This window comes from Bombina bombina, chromosome 4 (genome assembly GCF_027579735.1).
Source record: "Bombina bombina isolate aBomBom1 chromosome 4, aBomBom1.pri, whole genome shotgun sequence".
In the NCBI taxonomy this organism is placed as follows: domain Eukaryota; kingdom Metazoa; phylum Chordata; class Amphibia; order Anura; family Bombinatoridae; genus Bombina; species Bombina bombina.
In genome coordinates this window covers 677,895,914-677,918,225 of record NC_069502.1, presented here as the reverse complement: position 1 = coordinate 677,918,225, position 22,312 = coordinate 677,895,914, and the positions used below count along the sequence as shown (strand labels likewise).

Sequence of the window (22,312 nt, the reverse complement as noted above, 5' to 3'; positions counted from 1 at the left end):
CATGATACCTTCAAACTCAAAACATTGAACATAACATTTTATATCTGACCAATCTCTTGCCATGCAGCTCTCTGACAGCTAGAACATGGATAAAACCATTAGGGCATCAACAATCCACACTGTTAAGCCAGTTGGATGGTAAATGCCTCAATTACACAGTATTTTCTGCAACTCAGTCTGTCCTAAAAGATATCCTTTCCATCTTATCTAAAACAGCATCTAGAGTGACATCCACAGAATCAAAATCTCAGAAAAGGTCAATTTAAAGAATGATGTAGGTCAAAATCGAGTCTGGCTAAATTGGCTGGGGAGCAACTGGTTATGGGCAATATATAAATTGAAGTTTGAATCCAGAGTAATCAATAATGATAACTGTCATGGGATGCAGCCAGGACACAGCATAGAAGGTACAATGCTATTTTATTCCAGAGCATAGAAGTATACAGCATGTACAACACATCTAACTTGGTAACTGCGACATAGACAATAACGGCCCTAAACCATGCCACCATCCGGTGACGTCACTTCCCACTCTCATCACATCTTCACCCTTTTCAAAGGACAAAGCATACATTTTTCTTTTTGAATACATCAAATAACAAGGTATACAAGAAGCATACAGAAATAGTTTTTTTTAGTATACAACAAATAACAAGTTAAAGAGAATATATATATATATATATAAACAACATGAAAAACAATCCTGACTTGAACATTGGGGTAGACTACCCAAGTCCACAGTGACCATGGGATTATTCTGCCCATACTTCCAGTCACTGCTCTAAATAGTGCTAATCCCGATATCGGGCTGGAAGTTTCACCACTCTTCCACTTTATGTCATTTTACATGAACTGTCCTCTGATACAGAAGAAGGTGATTGAGAGTCTGCTGGAAGCAAAGAAATATCCCAGCTGTGATCTTGCTGAGGAGAAGGCACCCCTCTTAAAACAGGGGATCCCACCGGCAGTGGTACTGAGGCATCCAGTCCTAAACTCTCAGGTACTGGCTGAAGATGTTTTTGATTTCGACGTGTGACTGTCCCTCCATCAGTAAGGACTACATAAGACCTTGGTTCTGGAGAGTGTCCAATTACCGTAGCAGGCGTCTTCCATTTCTTCTCATCATCCAGTTTAATTATGACACTTTGCCCCACATTCAGCTCCTGCAAGGGCCTCACAGAGTGTTTCCTGTCGTAGAAGAAACAATAGCCCCTTTTAGCCTCTTCATCCCTCATAATGACCTTGTCCTGAGGAACAGAACTAGTTGGCTGGAAGACACCCACAGAGGGTAAAGTGGTGCAAATCTGATGTCCTAGCATCAGCTGTGCTGGGCTAAAACCTGTGGCTTGAATGGGAGTCGCCCTATAGACCAAGAGGGCTTAGGTACAGCTCAGAATGCTTCAAAATGAACTTTGTTGTTTGAACTGCCCTTTCAGCCATTCCATTGGCCTGCGGGTAATGTGGACTCAACATAGAATGGATGAAATCATATTCACTGCTGAAAGAACTGAACTCTGTGGAAGCAAACTGCATTCCATTATCACTCACTAACTCCATTGGTATGCCCCACCAGGCGAACAAGCTCTTGATATGAGTGATAACGGCTTGACTTGTGATCTAATTCAAGGGTGCAATCTCCAAATACCTAGAATAGTAGTCAATCATGACTAGGTACTTTTTCCCATGCAGTTAGCACAAATCAGCAGCTATATTCTGCCACGGGCCTGCAGGCAGCGGAGTAGAAATCAAGGGCTCCCTTCTCTGAGTAGGCCAGCGTTCCTGGCAAAAGGCACATTTTGACACATGGCTTGCGATGTCAGAACTGATCCTAGGCCACCATACTGCCATAGCTGCCCTTTCTCTGCACTTTGTAATGCACAAGTGGCCATCATGAATCCTGCTTAACATCTCCTGCTGCATGCTAACAGGAATAACAATGCGGTCCTGGAACAGCACCAACCCATCCAGCTCTGTGATCTGCGACCTTTCTGACTGGTAAGAACTTAAAGAAATCCAGGCTGTCCGGATCTCGGGCCAACCTTCTTTTATGTACTTAATAACTTCTTGAAGGTCAGTATCTAAATATGTCTCCTTTCTTATTTGCTCTAGCTTCCCTGACGAAATGGATTTGGATGCCAGAATTGAATCTACAAACACTTTCACATCTGATTCCATTGATGATTCTTCAGCAACAGCCAGCGGGAGCCTGGAAAGTGTATCTGCAACTACCAGTTGTTTTCCCGGCACATGCACTGCCTGATTGTTGAACCTGTGCAGCCTCATCAGAAGTCTCTGGCATCTTAGGGGTGCTTTGTCAATATCATAGGAGTTGATTAGAGGGACTAGTGGTTTATGGTTAGTCTCCAGACTAAATTTCTCTAAACCCACTAGGTAACGCTGGAAGCACTCACAGGCCCAAACTGCAGCCAGGCACTCTTTCTCAATTTGGGCGTATTTTGACTCAGCAGCCATCAGTGTATGGGAACAGTAGGCAATGGGCTGTAGTTTGTTCTCATTCAACTGCAGGAGGGTGGCCCCTAATTCATAACTGCTTGCATCAGCACTAACCACAGTCTTTTTGGAAGGGTCGTAGAATCCCAACACTGGGGAAGACTCCAGCAGGGACTTGACCTGCACAAAAGATTCTTCCTGTGAAGGTCCCCAGACCCAGGCAACATCTTTCTTTAGCCACTCTGTGATAGGGTGTAGTATTGTGGATAAATCTGGAAGGAACCTGCCCACATAATTCACAAGGCCCAATATTTGTCTCAGCTCATGTACATCAGAAGGACTTTTCATCTGTTCAATAGCAAGGATTTTATCAGAGTCCGGCTTGATGCCATCCCCATTGATAATATGCCCAAAGTAACATAACTCAGCCTTTCTTAAATGGCATTTCTCAGCCCGGACTCTCTAATGGTCTGCAGCACACAGCTCAATCGCTGATCATGTTCATCCAATGTAGACCCATACACAAAAATGTCATCCATGACGACTGCCGTGCCCTTGTGGTCCCTTAGGAGAGAACTCATCTCTCTTTGAAAGATTTCAGGAGCAGAGGATATCCCAAAGGGGAGTCTGCAGAAGCAAAACCGACCTACCGGTGTAATGAAGGTAATCAGTTTGCAGCACTTTGGATCTAGAGGTATCTGCCAGAAGCTGCTGGAAACATCCAGTGTAGAGAAGAACTTCGCCCCAGCCAATTTCGGAGCTATGTTTTCAAATGTCGGAAGCACAAATCTCTCTCTCTTTACCGCCTCATTCAGCCTTTTCAAGTCTACGAAGATGCATACCTTCCTGTTTTTCTTCGCAACAGGCACAATGGGGGCACACCAGTCAGTTGCTTTAAAAACCTCTTCAATAACTCCCATATTCTTCATACGCAGAAGTTCATTCTCCACTTGAGGCATGAGCGGGAATTCTACGAGGAGTGGTAATGCTGTATGGGACTGCGTCATCTTTAAGTGATATTCAGACTGGGTTGCAATTCAGTAGGCCCAATTCACCAAACATGTCTTCTGAAATCTCATTCACTCTGGCGACCAGGCCCAAACCACAGGCTGCTTTTCTGCTCAATAGGTTGTTAACACACTGACCTCTAATCACATGTACCCACATGGTGAATTTCCTCTACTTGTTCTCGCAACTTGTACTCACAGCTGGCAAGAAATTTCCCCGCACAATCGATGCGGCCACCAGGACTATGAACTTTTGTTGTAACTTTCGCCAGCTGAGGCTGTTGAGGCAGTTTTATGAATGCTGCAAGGGACATAACAGTGATTTCTGCTTTTGTGTCAATCTTAAAGGCAACTTTGGCTCCCATTACAGTAAGAGTAACCGTCAATCTTCATCTGAACCTGACCGTTCAACAACAGACCCTACAAAGGACACTTCTTGACCCTCCTGGTCACTAACCACCTGCATCTCCTTAATGTTATCAGTTTTACACGCCACTTCAAAATTGCCCATTCGGTTACATTTTCTACATCTTTTGTCTTTAGCAGGGCATACGACACTCTGATCATGGGTACGGTTACACCGTGTGCAGCGAGCATGCTGCGCCCATCTGCTTCTGTGCCTATCTGTTGCCCTTGGTTTACCGCTCACACTGTGCCTTTCACTAGCAGCTCTCCTGAACTGTTGCACTTCATCCACAATACTCTAAGACCTCACATCAGCAATTTGCTTTTTCACCAGTTCACTCTGGGGGGCCATTCTAATAGCCCCATTCAATGTTAAATCAGCCTCCAACTGTAGCTTCAGTGAGACTTCAGCATTTGCAATTCCTATGACTATTCTGTCTCTGCCTCTTTAGCAAGACCAAACTCACAGAATTCAGCTAGTTCATACAGGCTGCGCACAAATGACTCCACAGATTCTCCCACACGCTGAACACGTTTGTGAAAACAAGCTCTCTCATGAATCACATTTCTTTTGGGCACAAAGTGAGCACTGAGTTTGTTCATAACTATTTCAAAGTCAAATTCTTCCCCTTCTTGGAAAGTAAAAGCATTGAACACTGGCTCCACATCTTTCCCCATAGAGTATAAAAGAGAATTAACCTGTACTTCACCACTCTCCTTGTCCAGCTTGGAAGCAATCCTGAAGCGTTTAAACCGCTGAAGCCATGTGGGCCAAGCTGCAGGCTGAGAGAAATCAAAAGGCTCAGGTGGAGTAAACTTCGACATCGTCATTAATCAGGAAACAGAAGCGCAGGCAAGTACTTCTGACACCATGTCATGAGATGCAGGACACAGCATAGAAGGTACAACACTATTTTATTGCAGAGCAGAAAAGTATACAGCTTGTACAACACATCTAACTTTGTAACTGCGACATAGACAATAACGGCCCTAAACCACGCCCCCATCCGGTGACGTCACTTGCCACTCTCATCACAATAACATTTCCAGTAATCCAAAAGAATGGTACAAAATAAATTTTAGCCAGATTTTTGAAGACATTAAACAAGATTTTAAGCATTGGAAAGAATGACCTATTTCATTAACAGGTAGAGCTCATTTAATTAAGATGATGATCTTTACCGAAATTTTACTATACCCAATGAATATGATCCCGATTATGATTCCTAAAACTGATATTGATAGAATTAATAAGATGTTTAATTCCTTCTTGTGGGAAGGAACATCCCCCACACACACACAAATTAGTTTTAAAAAAAATGCAGATGAAGAGGGAAAAGGGTGGATTAGGCATTCCAGATATTTATTATTATAATTTTGCAGCGCTAACAAAGGTAGCAGTAGATTGGCTCCTAGGTGCAGAGCAGTTCTATGTCGAGTCAATGGATTAATCTATTCTAGAGGATATAGTTGTATCCTCTTTGTTATATCAAAAATGGAATGATACCCTACCTGTAATTAGAAATAACATCATGTACGAGAGTATACTTAGGGCATGGCATAAAGTTAATAAGATTATGGGGGCCCAGCAGAACCATTCATTATTTCTACCCATAAGGGGGAACCCATGGTTTTTACCAGGTATGACCCTAGGTTATTTTAAAGTGTGGAATAAAGCACACATAAAAACAATAGGAGATTTAATAAATATATCACAAAGAAAAATAATATATTTTGAAGAGTTACAATGTAAGATTCAGATATCAGATTCTCACTACTACTATTACTACTACTATTTTGCCTACTGTCAAATTACTCATTATATTAAAGATCTATTACTAAAGCACTTCAATGTATGGGAAGTCCATTGCTTGGCTAAAACTATTCTTATGTTCAAGAAAGGGAAGTACACTTACTCTCTGATCTACAAAGCTCTGCTGGACTCAAAAAGGGCAAGATTATGTCTAAACTTATAGATGCTTGGAATAAGGAGGTAGATGAAGGGGTCTCTATAGAAGAGATGCATACAAGCTTAAAACTTAAGCATCAAGTGATGTGATGTACAGTGGGGCAAAAAAAGTATTTAGTCAGCCACCAATTGTGCTGGTTCTCCCACTTAAGAAGATGAGATAGGCCTGTAATTTTCATCATAGGTATACCTCAACTATGAGAAACAAATGTGGAAACAAATCCAGACAATCACATTGTCTGATTTGGAAATAATTTATTTTCAAATTATGGTGGAAAATAAGTATTTGGTAACCTACAAACAAGCAAGATTTCTGTTTCTCACAGACCTGTATCTTCTTCTTTAAGAGGCTCCTCTGTCCTCCACTCATTACCTGTATTAATGGCACCTGTTTGAACTTGTTATCAGTATAAAAGATCTGTTAAAGGGACATTAAACCCAAATTTTTTCATTCCTGATTCAGACAAAGAATTCAATTTTAAACAACATTCCAATTTACTTCTATTATCTAATTTGGTTCTTTCTTTAGATATCCTTTGTTGAAGAAATAGCAATGCACATGGGTCAGCCAATCACACAAGGCATCTATGTGCAGTCACCAATCAGCAGCTACTGAACCTATCTAGATATGCTTTTCAGCAATGGATCTCAAAATAATAAAGCAAATTAGACAATAGAAGTAATTTTGAAAGTTGTTTAAAATTACATGCTCTTTCTAAATCATGAAAAAAAAAATTGGGTTTCATATCCCTTTAAATCTCACTGCAATATACCTGGGGTGCTTATTACTTATTGAAAGCACAATTTAAGCCTTTTTAAGGCACTTATGGTTTCTAACGGTGAAAGCTGTCTTTTTGGTACTTATTATTAGTTATTTTTTCATCTGTTAAAAATTATAATTTTATATAGTATATATATAAATATATATATATATATATATATATATATATATATAAAACAAGGGAATGCACTCTCAGGACTTCTTCAAAACCAATTTAATGGAACGTTTTCGGGGTCATCAGCATGCAGCATAGACAAAATACAACTCATTTATAGTGTTCATACAAATTAAAACACACCAACCTTGGTGCCTCTCCAAAAAAGTGCGCCAATACTTCGAGATTGGAACGCATATTGCGTTCCACAGTGGTATCCGAAACCGGAAGTTCCCATACATCACTTCCGGTTTTCGGTCACAGTGTATAATCGTAAAGATTGCAATTTACAAATCTAATATCCTTATTGTGACATCCTTGTGTTAAAATAATCAAAAAACTAGCGGCTAGATTTAGAGTTCTGCGGCCAAAGGGGTGCATTAGCTACGCGTGCTTTTTTTCCCCCGCACCTTTTAAATACCGCTGGTATTTAGAGTTCACAGAAGGGCTGCGTTAGGCTCCAAAAAGGGAGCGTACAGGCATATTTACCGCCACTGCAACTCTCAATACCAGCGGTGCTTACGGATGCGGCCAGCTTCAAAAACGTGCTTGTGCATGATTCCCCCATAGGAAACAATGGGGCAGTTTGAGCTGAAAAAAAACCTAACACCTGCAAAAAAGCAGCGTTCAGCTCCTAACGCAGCCCCATTGTTTCCTATGGGGAAACACTTCCTAAGTCTGCACCTAACACCCTAACATGTACCCCGAGTCTAAACACCCCTAACCTTACACTTATTAACCCCTAATCTGCCGCCCCCGCTATCGCTGACCCCTGCATAATTTTTTTAACCCCTAATCTGCCGCTCCGTACACCGCCGCAACCTACGTTATCCCTATGTACTCCTAATCTGCTGCCCCTAACACCGCCGACCCCTATATTATATTTATTAACCCCTAATCTGCCGCCCCCAATGTCGCCTCCACCTACCTACAATTATTAACCCCTAATCTGCCGACCGGACCTCGCCGCTACTCTAATAAATGTATTAACCCCTAAAGCTAAGTCTAACCCTAACACCCCCCTAAGTTAAATATAATTTAAATCTAACGAAATAAATTAACTCTTATTAAATAAATTATTCCTATTTAAAGCTAAATACTTACCTGTAAAATAAACCCTAATATAGCTACAATATAAATTATAATTATATTGTAGCTAATTTAAGATTTATAATTATTTTACAGGCAACTTTGTATTTATTTTAACCAGGTACAATAGCTATTAAATAATTAATAACTATTTAATAGTTACCTAGTTAAAATAATTACAAAATTACCTGTAAAATAAATCCTAACCTAAGTTACAATTAAACCTAACACTACACTATCAATAAATTAATTAAATACAATACCTACAAATAAATACAATTAAATAAACTAACTAAAGTACAAAAAATAAAAAAAGAACTGTTACAAAAAATAAAAAAATATTTACAAACATTAGAAAAATATTACAACAATTTTAAGCTAATTACACCTACTCTAAGCCCCCTAATACAATAACAAAGCCCCCCAAAATAAAAAAATGCCCTACCCTATTCTAAAATTAAAATAGAAAAGCTCTTTTACCTTACCAGCCCTTAAAAGGGCCTTTTGCGGGGCATGCCCCAAAGAATTCAGCTCTTTTGCCTGGAAAAAAAACATACAATACCCCCCCCCAACATTACAACCCACCACCCACATACCCCTAATCTAACCCAAGCCCCCCTTAAATAAACCTAACACTAAGCCCCTGAAGATCTTCCTACCTTATCTTCACCACGCCAGGTATCACCGATCGGTCCAGGCTCCGATGTCTTGATCCAAGCCCAAGCGGGGGCTGAAGACGTCCATCCTCCGGCTGAAGTCTTGATCCAAGCCTAAGCGGGGGCTGAAGACGTCCATCCTCCGGCTGAAGTCTTGATCCAAGCGGCGGCTGAAGAAGTCCATCTTCAGGCAGAAGTCTTCATCCTATCCGGGAAGAAGAGGAGTTCCGGACCGGTAGACATCTGCATCCAAGCGGCATCTTCTATCTTCTTCCATCCGATGACGAGCGGCTCCATCTTCAAGACCTCCGGCGCGGATCCATCCTCTTCTTCCGATGTCCTAAAACAGAATGAAGGTTCCTTTAAGGGACGTCATCCAAGATGGCGTCCCTCGAATTCCGATTGGCTGATAGGATTCTATCAGCCAATTGGAATTAAGGTAGGAAAATCTGATTGGCTGATGGAATCAGCCAATTAGATTCAAGTTCAATTCGATTGGCTGATCCAATCTCCTCTTCTGCCCGGATAGGATGAAGACTTCTGCCCGAAGATGGACTTCTTCAGCCGCCGCTTGGATCAAGACTTCAGCCGGAGGATGGACGTCTTCAGCCCCCGCTTGGGCTTGGATCAAGACTTCAGCTGGAGGATGGACGTCTTCAGCCCCCGCTTGGGCTTGGATCAAGACATCGGAGCCTGGACCGATCGGTGATACCCGGCGTGGTGAAGATAAGGTAGGAAGATCTTCAGGGGCTTAGTGTTAGGTTTATTTAAGGGGGTTTGGGTTAGATTAGGGGTATGTGGGTGGTGGGTTGTAATGTTGGCCCTTTTAAGGGCTGGTAAGGTAAAAGAGCTTTTCTATTTTAATTTTAGAATAGGGTAGGGCATTTTTTTATTTTGGGGGGCTTTGTTATTTTATTAGGGGGCTTAGAGTAGGTGTAATTAGCTTAAAATTGTTGTAATATTTTTCTAATGTTTGTAAATATTTTTTTATTTTTTGTAACTTAGTTAGTTTATTTAATTGTATTTATTTGTAGGTATTGTATTTAATTAATTTATTGATAGTGTAGTGTTAGGTTTAATTGTAACTTAGGTTAGGATTTATTTTACAGGTAATTTTGTAATTATTTTAACTAGGTAACTATTAAATAGTTATTAACTATTTAATAGCTATTGTACCTGGTTAAAATAAATACAAAGTTGCCTGTAAAATAGTGCAGTGTTAAGTTTAATTGTAGATAATTGTAGGTATTTTATTTAATTAATTTATTGATAGTGTAGTGTTAGGTTTAATTGTAACTTAGGTTAGGATTTATTTTACAGGTAATTTTGTAATTATTTTAACTAGGTAACTATTAAATAGTTATTAACTATTTAATAGCTATTGTACCTGGTTAAAATAAATACAAAGTTGCCTGTAAAATAAATATAAATCCTAAAATAGCTACAATATAATTATAATTTATATTGTAGCTATATTAGGATTTATTTTACAGGTAAGTATTTAGCTTTAAAAAGGAATAATTTATTTAATAAGAGTTAATTTATTTAGTTAGATTTAAATTATATTTAACTTAGGGGGGTGTTAGGGTTAGGGTTAGACTGAGCTTTAGGGGTTAATACATTTATTAGAGTAGCGGTGAGGTCCGGTCGGCAGATTAGGGGTTAATAATTGTAGGTAGGTGGAGGCAACGTTGGGGGCAGCAGATTAGGGGTACATAGGGATAATGTAGGTGGCGGCGGTGTGCGGTCGGCAGATTAGGGGTTAAAAAAATTTAATAGAGTGGCAGCGATGTGGGGGGGCCTCGGTTTAGGGGTACATAGGTAGTTTATGGGTGTTAGTGTACTTTAGAGCACAGTAGTTAAGAGCTTTATGAACCGGCGTTAGCCCAGAAAGCTCTTAACTCCTGGCTTTTTTCTGCGGCTGGAGTTTTGTCGTTAGATTTCGAATGCTCACTTCAGCCAAGACTCTAAATACCGGCGTTAGAAAGATCCCATTGAAAAGATAGGATACGCAAATGGCGTAGGGGGATCTGCGGTATGGAAAAGTCGCGACTGCAAAGTGAGCGTTAGACCCTTTCCTGACTGACTCTAAATACCAGCGGGCGGCCAAAACCAGCGTTAGGAGCCTCTAACGCTGGTTTTGACAGCTAACGCAGAACTCTAAATCTAGGCGTATGTAAACAAATGTGTAGCAACAAATTCCTGAAAATGTGTCAAGTAAACATTTTATAGTGTGTGTGTATATATATATACAGTATACATATATATGCAGCAACACTATCATGTTCCACATAATTAAAATGAAAACTGGAACCAAAGCAGTCATAAATGTATTAGAAGAGGAGGAGCCATATGACTTTTGGTAGTTTTTAATTGCTCCAACTAAGCATGAAGCTAAGTACCCAACAGTTATTCTGCTGTGAGAAAATGAAAAAACTACAGTTGCAAATATTTCTTTATGTTAACATCTTTAAGCATTTTATTTTAATAGTTAATATTACTATTTTACTACTGTTAGTAGAGTACCATACTCTTATTAATAATGAGGTCTTATTTCTGACTTTTATAAATGAAAGGTTTAAAGATACATGAATGTTCTACAAAATAAATAGATGAAAAAAATGTCTAAAAAAGGGTCTGTCACCACGAGCTGTGAGATGTCTTTCATAGAAAGTAATTACATTCTCTAGAATGGGAAACATTGCTGGGGAGACTAAAGTTAGCAGTGGTGCACTTTAAAAATTAAATATTGCAGCTAATACAAAGCAGATTACCTTGTATTTTTTTGAGACTATATTATCTTAAAATCAACACTATTTTCTTGTACATATGTCTATGTTTTTCTATAAGTGTAATATGTTTTGGATATTTAGACACAATTTTGACACCTTTCTGTTTGTGAGATAAAACAGTGAGAACTGCAGTGGGAACATTTTTAGAGAATACAGCAGACCTGGAAGAGAACTTTCAGCTATGCCAATTTCAGTAGGAATTCAGTGTGTAATTTGAGTAGGAGTTCTATTTATGAATTATACAGAACAATTTTGTCATGATTTTTAATGCGATTTAACAATAACATTTTTAACTACCCCTTTTTATTTAAATAAGCCCTATTTATGTATCCCCTTCACGTACTTAAATGCAGAGAACACCCCTTTATGAGACACACTATTCTCAAGGTAAAAACTGCCTGTACAGAATTCTACTGGAAGCTTCTTAGTAATGGTGAACATTCTTAGAGCATCTCGCATGCCCAGAGACCTTTAGACAATTGGGCCATTTGTATTGCTTTAATCCTGTATACCTCCTAAAGGGACAAATAACCAACATGAAGAGAGCACTGGATTGGGAAAACAGAAACTCTTTATTCCTTTAAAACACACATGGAAAACAGGTTACAGCTTATAACCTTGGAGCAAAAAATGTTTTTGTTTTAACCAATGAGAAAGTGTTTTAGTATTTAAAAGGTGAAAGCACAGGTACCCAGTAGCTACGATTACGGCAGAAGCTGAACGCGTCAGCCATAGGGTATGTGGATACCCACGCCTACCATTTTTTGCTCCAAGGTTATCAGCTGTAACCTGTTTTCCATGTGTCTTTTAAAGGAATAAAGAGTTTCTGTTTTCCCAATCCGGTGCTCTCTTCATGTTGGTTATTTGATTATATCATTGGATACACAGAGAGCACGCATTATTTGAGCCCAGGCAGCGCAACAGCCCCAGCATTTGGCTCCGGAGTACTGGTATCAGTAACAGCATCTCCAGGATACAGCGGATGACAAGCCCCTCCCCCCCCACAAGTCACACATTACATGCCTCACACCATTAGAGGATCAGCAGCAGCACGGAAGACAAACACAACGGACGTGTACTACAGACGGCATGCTGAAAGAGGGAAAACTCATTCTGAGAGTTTACAGCTCATAGTGGAGATACCTTGAACTGGGTAACTATGAACCTTTCCCCAAAGACCGGCACAGATACGTCTACCGTCACATGTGAGTGCAATCGCTATCTTCTTGTATATTGAATGCAACATTTTTGTTTACACTGTGTGATTAGACGACACGGGGGGGGGGGGGGGGAGACATAGATTGGACAATCTCTTAACAGGGATGAAAATACCTAAATTCAAACCGTAAACCATTAACTGTATGTGGGCTAAGTGTTTTGAGCAATAGATACATTGACGGGCCGACCCAGTAGAGGTTTATTGGTATACAGTGAGGGAAAAAACAGGCGCTGCAAATACCACTAGTTTTCTTAAAGGGACAGTATACACCCATTCTCATGTAACTGCATGTAATAGACACTACTATAAAGAATAATATGCACAGATACTGATCTAAAGATCCAGTATAAAACCATTTACTTAGAAGCTCCCAGTTTATCACTGTTGAAAAGGTAGCTGGAACACCCACTGCAACTGGTTTTATAGTAAAAAAGGAGACCCTCCTCCCCTCCCCTGCATATGAAAAGACTCTTTACACAAACAGGACCAAGATGGAATGGAGTAGGTATACATCAGTATTCTCCTAAAACTTTGGGTTAGGAGTCGGAAAATCATCTCAATGTTATTTAAAAATAAGCAAAACTATACATTAAAAAAAGCTGCATAGGCTATATAAATGGATCATCTACAAACCATTTATGCAAAGAAAAATCTAGTGTATAATGTCCCTTTAAGGCGAGAGATTTATGTATGAGTGCTCTATATATATTAATTTGCTTACCATTTTCATGTCTTCATACGTCAAAAATAGAATATTATAATCTTCACTGTGGGTGTACCAGCCTTTTATATGGTCAAACCAAGAACCTGAAAATACTGTAAATAAAAATGTTAGATGAATATCAAAAAATATTTTTTTTCTTTTGAAATCATTCAAATTTAAAATAAAAAGAAATAGAACCCATACACGTATGCATGAAATTGTGTTATTTATAGTGACTGTGTCATTTTATAGCTTTCCACTAAAAACAAAACAGGGTATATATTACTAAATATTATCAATGTTTTTTATATTATTTATTATTAGCTAAAATCTGAAATAAATCAATATACAGAACATCTACTCTTAACGGAACATTAAACCCCATATAAATGATAGATATAATAGCCTGAAAATAATAAGATTTAAAAAAAAAAGTATATTAGTTGTTTAAATATTAAAGAAAATATGTATAATGTATTAGCATCCATAAAGCAATGTGTGTTTCCTCTTTTTGAGGAGTGTGCAAAAAAATATGGCCCTGTAGAATTTTTGACAGAGTAACTAAAATATCTGGCCCTTGTAGTTATTAATTTATAAAATGCTTTATATAAGATATTTCATAAAAGTGAGTGAGTGGATTGTACTCACCTAAATACAGTAGCACATATGCAATACATTTACAGACATATATAGCTTAACCTTAAAGGGACAGTCTAATCCAGAATTGTTATTGTTTAAAAAGATAGATAACCCCTTTATAGATAATCCCTTTATATTTAGAAATATATTTTTTGTATTGATATATATATATATATATATATATACTGTATATATATATATAATCATTTATTGCTTACAATTAATAGTAATATCATCAATTGATTAGTTCTAAAATATAATTGATTATATTCTACATAGTTAGGGGTTTTATCAATTTTTTTTGTACTGATATAAGAATACTAACCAATAATATATTGGTTAAATGGGTAGCCTAGTGGAATTTGGACTACCTTTGACCTATGTGTCTTAGGTTTGAAAACTAGTTGCGTATAGCTTAGATGTATTTATTAAATGAACTATTTTTGTTTATTATGTGGGCAATTCCTTTTTATTTAGTTATTTTTGACACCTTCCTATATAAGATATATGTGTGCTTAAAGGGACAATCGATCCCAGAATTTGTATTGTTTAAAAAGAAAGATAATCCCTTAAAGGGACACTGAACCCAAATTTGTTCATTTGTAATTCAGAAAGAGCATGCAATTTTAAGCAACTTTCTAATTTACTCCTATTATCAACTTTTCTTCGTTCTCTTGCTATCATTATTTGAAAAAGAAGGCATCTAAGCTTTTTTTTGGTTTCAGTACTCTGGACAGCACTTTTTTATTGGTGGATGAATTTATCCACCAATAACAAGGACAACCCAGGTTGTTCACCAAAAATGGGCTGGCATCTAAACTTACATTCTTGCATTTCAAATAAAGATACCAAGAGAATGAAGAAAATTTGATAATAGGAGTAAATTCGAAATTTGCATAAAATTTCATGCTCAATCTGAATCACAAAATTAAATTTTTGGGTACAGTGTCCCTTTAATTACGTGTTCCACAGTTTTGCATAACCAACACAGTTATATTAATATACTTTTAACCTCTGTGATTACCTTGTATCTAAGCCTCTGCAGACTGCCGCCTTATTTCAGTTCTTTTGTCAGACTTGAATTTTAGCCAATCAGTGCTAACTCCTAGGTAACTCTACAGGAGTAAGCACAATGCTATCTATATGGCACACATGAACTAGCTCTGTCTACCTAGGAGTCTACTTAGGTTTAGATTATAACTAAGAATAGTAAGAGTACAAATCAAATATGATGATAAAAGTAAATTGGAAGATTGTTTCAAAATTGCATGCTCTTTCTGAATCATGAAAGTTTAATTTTAAATAGACTGTCCCTTTAATTTTATTTTATTTGTGCTTATTTTGATTTGATTTTAATAAAATTGTTTCTTTGCTATGTTCTAATTTGATTTGAAATGTCTAAAGATATGTAAATTCCTACTATATACATTTTATATAATGATATATATTTGTTATATTTATACCTTATAGGGACTTAATACTCATATGCTAAATCACTTGAAACTGATGCAGTATAACTGTAAAAAGCTGACAGGAAAATATCACCTGAGCATCTCTATGTAAAAAAGGAAGATATTTTACCTCACAATCTCCTCAGCTCAGCAGAGTAAGTTCTGTGTAAAAAGTTATACTCAGCTGCTCCCAGCTGCAGGTAAAAAAAAAAAAAATGAAGAAATGAACAGCAACCAATCAGCATCAGCAGTGCTGAGCTCATGAACTCATGAGATTTGACTTAACTCTCATGAGATTTCATAGTAAGCTGAATAGGGAAATAATATGAGAGTGCACGATGCTCATCCCCTAAGCTGTCCCAGGACAGACACACTAAAATGCTGCTTAGAAATCCTTTACAATGGGAGTTGGCTACTGAGAAACTTTTGAGGTAAAATATCATTCTTTTTTACATAGAGATGTTCAGGAGATATTTTCTAGTCAGCTTTTTACAGCTATGCTGCATCACTTTCAAGTGTTTAAACATTTGGGTATTATGGCTCTTTAACCATATTTTAGATTTTGAGTATGTTTAATTGGACTTTACTTGGCCATGGACATATGCTGAACTGTATATAAAAAACGAGATGAACATACAAGTTATCCTTGAAATTTCTAGGGCTGGTTTTATTTTCCAGTGCGGCTTTGGGCGGGTCTTAGGGTGACCACGTGTTCTGGATTGCCATGGGACAATCCAGCATTTTGCAGGTCTGTCCCGGGTCCCGGACACCTTCATTTCGGGACAATGCAGTGTCCCAGAATGGGAACTGACAGCACTGACTATTAATATATCACTATGCACGTCTCACTGTTACAATATTGTTTATTACAGATGACAAAAATATAAAACTATAGGTTTTCAGTTAGAATAATATTTTTCAGGTACGTTATATATAAACATTGCTTTCTGAAGTGTCACACAAAACAGAACAGTTACTAGTTAGGTAAAGAAGTTGAGTTCTGATTACTGCCAGCCATTTGTAATCAAACACAGATTAGGGGATCCTGTGTAGTGCAGAGCAGCTGTGCGAGCGGCATGTGGGGTATCTGTCAATGGGGTTTTGTGGCTGTCATGTAGAGTGAGGCCTGTGCTGTGTCATAAGGAGCCAGTGCAAAGCCTGGTGAGTATATCACGTTCCGTAGTAGTATCTACTCAATGCAGTGCTCTGCCTTAGAATGTTACATAAGTGTTCATAGCAGGTCTGCATTTCACACATGGAATATACTTCAAGGGGTCACTTGGCATGATTGTAACATTGGAAACGGGTGAGTGACGGGGGTCACAAAGTATACAGCAGTATTTGTCACTTGTTTTGCATCTTGACACACAACTCATAAAAATATGTGATCTATGGGGGGATTAAAAAAGTAAATCAGTCAAAAAGATTCAGAGACATAATAATAAGGTATAACCTTTTCGATATATGGCGATGCCTACATATGACTGAACAGGACTATACATTCTACTCTATTGCACATCACTCTTATTCTCGTATAGACACCATATTCAGTGACCCATGGACTCTTGACAAGGCAACAATCACTAGGATTGTAGTCTGCCCCTGGTCTGACCACGACATGGTGATTGTCACCCTCAGAAAATAGGATATATAGGAGCGCCACTGGCTAAGATATACCACAGGAGTCAAAATATTAAAATCGAATATTTGTACAAGTATTTAATAAAATCTGCGTAGATAAAAAATAACAAAAATTGACAAAAATTGACAAAAATTGACAAAAATTAACAAATAATGAGATCAGAATATTAGACCGAACTGATGAACTCACTAGAGTACAAATTCTAGGGATAATATCCCTTTGATTCCTACTGCATGGATATAATCCAAAAATGAATTGGTACAGCTCATATGTTTAAAAATGAGATCGTGAAACGTATGTGTCAATATAACCATAAAAATAAAAATGAATTCAAATATAGAAAAATGAAAGGAAATATAATTGTGAAAAAATCCAATAAAGGATTAGTTTCTTAGTGAAAGACCCATGTTATGAGTCTAAAAATAAATTTCCTTTATCAAATTTGAATAGATAGTGATAAAAAATATATATATATATATATATAAAAACAAATCAAATCTTTGTGATATATAATACTCCTGTGTATAATGTGCAATAATATAATACAATCAAAAATGAGTGAGTTAATGCAATACAATCAAAATTAAGTGGGTTTAACCATTTGTAAACCTAAAGCTCAACTAAGCTGGTACCAGCTATAATTAAATTAGCTTTGGGACACACCGGTCCGTTCTAATAATAAAACTTTCCAATAATTGATATATATCTGGTTATAAAATCATATCGTGTGACAATTTATAAAACAATCAAATAATAAACAATTATAACATTTATGTCATCATAATAAACGATTGAATGAAAGAAGAATAATAATATAAAAAATATATAAAAGACAGATGAAAAAATGTCCAAAATCTATCAAATCCTGATGAAATGTAAGTAGTAATTCCTTCCTTAAAAGTCTAATTTGAGTAAAGTCCTTGAGTATATTGAAGTCCAAAGTCCTAATCCTTAGATAGAGGTATATATAAAAACCTAAAAGAAAAAAGAAAAAAGTGCACTAAACAAATGTGCTTTTAGGGTATGGACTATTGAAAATAGTCTTACCATTCAAAGCCCGGTCCTGGATATGATTAGCCTCTCAATCTTGGTTTTCGGATAGTCGTCTACGCGTTTCGGCCCTCTGAATGGGGCCTTTTTCAAGACATGTGGAGGCTTAATCAATGCTGACCTTTTATATTTTTGTATTGGGCGTTTTTCACAATTGCGCCAAAAAAAAAATTGCGCCAAGAAAATCCCGCCAAAAATCGAGTCCGATATTGCCAGTTTGTTTGTTACCACTATATCTCACTTCCGCTCAACAACCGGATGTCTATGTACTAGGTACTTCCGGTTTTTTACCACTTCCGGTTTCGCGGAACCATTTTACGAACGGGCAAGAAGGAACAACAAATTTTCGGCTAGACCGGATATCAATATGTGCGGTTCTTCCGGTTTAAAGAAACCATTTTGGAAAAGGGCAAATTTTGACTGATATCGGGCTAATATATCCAGGACTTACAATATTTATCATGTACATTTATTTCCATGACAATAATAACTCTATTTCTTGTTGTATTATTCAGTATCTCATATATGATAAACTTAAATACCAATTGAAATGAACATAAGAAAAATTGTTGTTATATAAAATTCAGACAATAAATAAGTGAAGTGAATATTTTAAAAAATTACTAAAATAAAAATTATAAGATTACAAAAAATTACAAAAATATAGTAATCTTAGATGGGTTTAAAGATGTTCTTTGTATTTAACTTTCAATGTATTTTGATCTAGACTTAAACTCCCTAATCCAATGCTGGATTGGTGCATGATACTTTCATTAGGTATTTTTTACTACCGTTATTTGGCAGTTCGACAATATCTTTTTCTTTGTTATTAGGTGATCTGGTGTATTTTATCTCAAAGAAGATACTGAGACCTATTAATTTCTTTGGATTGCTCAATATGGATTGCTTTTGATAAACTCCAATTGACTTTAAAATGAGGTTCACGAAATCTAGACATATGTTCCCTAATCTAATGTTAGACATCTTTTCTTTGTTGTTGGATAATCAGATGTATTTTATACTGAGACCTGTAGATTTCTTTTAGATCTTAAAGAGGATGCTGGGACCTATAAATTTCTTTAGATTGCCCAATGTGGATTGCTTTTGCTGAATTCAAATTAAGTTTAAACTGAGGTTCAAGAAATAAATGAGAGAGATTGGTTTATTAGAAGAGGTGGACGATCTCAAAGTCAGCATTGAGACCTTTTGGATGGATACAGTCTAGGTTAAAAATCCATTTTGATTCTGTTTTCAATAGTTTTGATTCCATATCTCCTCCTCTCCAATCTTTGTTCACTTTGCATATTCCCATGTATTTCAAGCTTTTATCACTCCCACCATGTACTTCTTTGAAGTGTTTATAGAGTGGTAGATCAACCTTCTTCCATTTGATCTGTAGCAGATGTTCACGGATTCGGTCTCTCAGTTTTCTAGAGGTCTGGCCCACATACTGCAGGCCACACCCACACTCGACCAAATATATTACAGAATGGTCAGTACATCTTATAGTTTGTTTTATGTGAAAGACTTCATTTGATACTTTAGACTTGATCGTGCTGGTTTTTATTCCATGTGAGCATGCTTTACAAAAGTGGCATGGATAGAAACCGCATAATTTTTTGCCCATAATGTCTAAAGAATTTTTAGCTTTATTTTCTTTAGGTATACTTGGAGCCAGAATCGATTTTAGATTGTTGGCCTTTCTATAGACAAAATTGGGTTGTTCTGTTAGATGTTCGCCTATAATATCGTCATTTCTGAGTATATGCCAGTGTCTCTTGATTATGTCTTCAATTACCTTTTTTCTTTCACCATATTGGGTTATAAAAGGAATTTTCAGGCCTTCAAACTTGTCTTTAGTTGGTTTCACCTTGTATGTGAGAAGAGAATCTCTTTTTATGTTGTTCACTTCTGTGATGGTCTTATCTACAAAGGATTCATCATATCCTCTTTCCAAGAATCTGGTTTTTAGCATTGATGATTGCTTGGTCCACATTTCTTCACTTGAGCAATTTTTTCGGATTCGTAACAGTTGTCCTTTCGGGATATTCGATATCCATTTCCTATGATGGCAGCTTGTGTGATGGATATAATTGTTAGAATCTACTTCCTTGAAGTGGGTGGATGTTACAATTCTTCCCTTTATCACTTTTATGTCCAGATCTAGAAAGGTGATGTGATCTTTGCTGATGGTGTTAGTAAATCTCAAATTGGACTGGTTCAGATTCATTACGTCTAGTGTGTGTCTTAGATCTTCTTCACTCCCCTTCCAGATGATTAGGAGGTCATCTATATACCTTTTATATAGGACCAGGTCCGCGCCCGCCGGACAGGAATCCCAGAAAATAGTTTCCCATCTTCCCATATAGAGATTGGCGTAGCTAGGCGCGAACCTGGTCCCCATGGCTGTCCCACACACTTGTCGATAGAACACATTATCGCAATAAAAATAATTATGTTGAAGGATATATTCTATTCCGTCCAGTATGAACCTCTTTTGGGGTTGTGGCATACTGTCATCTTTATCTAGGAAGTGACTAATAGACTCTAATCCTTTCTCATGTGGAATTGAGGTGTATAGTGATGTTACATCACTAGTGATTAGGATATAGCTTTCATCCCATTCCATGTCTTTTAGTATATTCAATACTTCGGTGGAGTCCCTTAGATATGATGGTAGTGATCTAACGTAAGGTTGAAGTTTTTTATCTATATATTCAGATAAATTGCTCGACACCGATCCTATGCCTGATATTATTGGCCGTCCGGGTGGGTTGGCTAAGTTCTTATGAATTTTAGGCAGGTGATAGAGTACTGGGATCTTGGGATGTTTCACGCTTAAATAACGAAATTCATTATTGTTGAGGATACCCAATTCGTTAGCTTCAGTGAGTAGATCGTCGAGGGTTCTTTTGTATTCATTAGTTGGGTTGGCTTTCAAAATTTCGTAGGTAGCTTTGTCTCCTAAAATTCTTCCAGATTCTTTCTTGTAGTCCGTCTTGTTCATTATCACGATCCCCCCACCTTTGTCGGCTGATTTAATGACAATGTCGTGGTTCTTTTCTAATTTAGATATGGTGTTGAATTGTTGGGCACTGAGATTTCTTTTATATGCCTTGTTTGTTTTTAATTTCTTTATGTCATTGCATACCATTGTTTCGAATGCTTCGATAGCCGGTCCTTTACAGTGGGTGGGGTAGAAATGGGACTTCGGTTTAAGATCAGAGTGTTGGAATTGATCCTCTGTTGTGGTAATTCCTGGGGTAAAGGCACCTCTCTCTATTGGTGACTTTAAGAAATATCTCTTTAATGTGAGTTTTCTTATAAACTCCTTCGTATTTAGATATGTTTGGAACTTGTCCAATCCTCTGGATGGAGCATATGAAAGACCTAACCCCAACAATTCTTTTTCTTCACTTTCCAAATTGATGTTACTCAGATTGAAGATTCCTTTGACATCTCCTTTTCTATCCTTATTTTTCTCTTTTTCATCTGTGGCTTGTCCAATTTCTAGTGTTTCTGATGTTGTTTTGACCAGATAGGGTCTGTTCTTATATCTAGATCCCGACCTTCGTCCCCTGTGTGTCTTCTTTTTACTGGGGTATCCACATCTTCCAATGCAATCTGCTTCCTTTTCCCTCTTTGTTCCAACACTGGGGGGTCGTTCCGGCCCACCTCTAAAAAAGGAGTGGTGGAAGTGGATGCTGCATAATTATCATCTCTAGGTGTATCCGTTGGTCTTCTTATATTAGGAGTTGCCAGGGGGGAAAATCTGTTGGTTACCTCAATGGTGTTGTTTCTCCAATCTTGGTGTGGTCCCCTGTAGTTTCTTTGGGGAGGGTGGTTCATCATCTGGTCACTGTATTGATATTCGCTGTGTAGGTCTCTTGGTCGATGTTGTTGATCAAAGTCTGAATTGCCATACCTTTGTAGGAACTGGCGCAATTGTGAAAAACGCCCAATACAAAAATATAAAAGGTCAGCATTGATTAAGCCTCCACATGTCTTGAAAAAGGCCCCATTCAGAGGGCCGAAACGCGTAGACGACTATCCGAAAACCAAGATTGAGAGGCTAATCATATCCAGGACCGGGCTTTGAATGGTAAGACTATTTTCAATAGTCCATACCCTAAAAGCACATTTGTTTAGTGCACTTTTTTCTTTTTTCTTTTAGGTTTTTATATATACCTCTATCTAAGGATTAGGACTTTGGACTTCAATATACTCAAGGACTTTACTCAAATTAGACTTTTAAGGAAGGAATTACTACTTACATTTCATCAGGATTTGATAGATTTTGGACA

At 37.5% G+C, this 22,312-nt stretch overlaps 1 protein-coding gene across 2 annotated transcripts in view; it reads right to left on the bottom strand.

Moving 5' to 3' along the window:
• Positions 1-22,312, bottom strand: part of LOC128656710 (amine sulfotransferase) — an 86,085-nt gene that overhangs the window by 39,205 nt on the left and 24,568 nt on the right. For both annotated transcript variants that reach the window (XM_053710813.1, XM_053710812.1), the window contains exon 5: positions 13,245-13,339. In XM_053710813.1, coding sequence (XP_053566788.1) covers positions 13,245-13,339 — 95 coding nt within the window. The remainder of the gene's footprint in view (positions 1-13,244; positions 13,340-22,312) is intronic.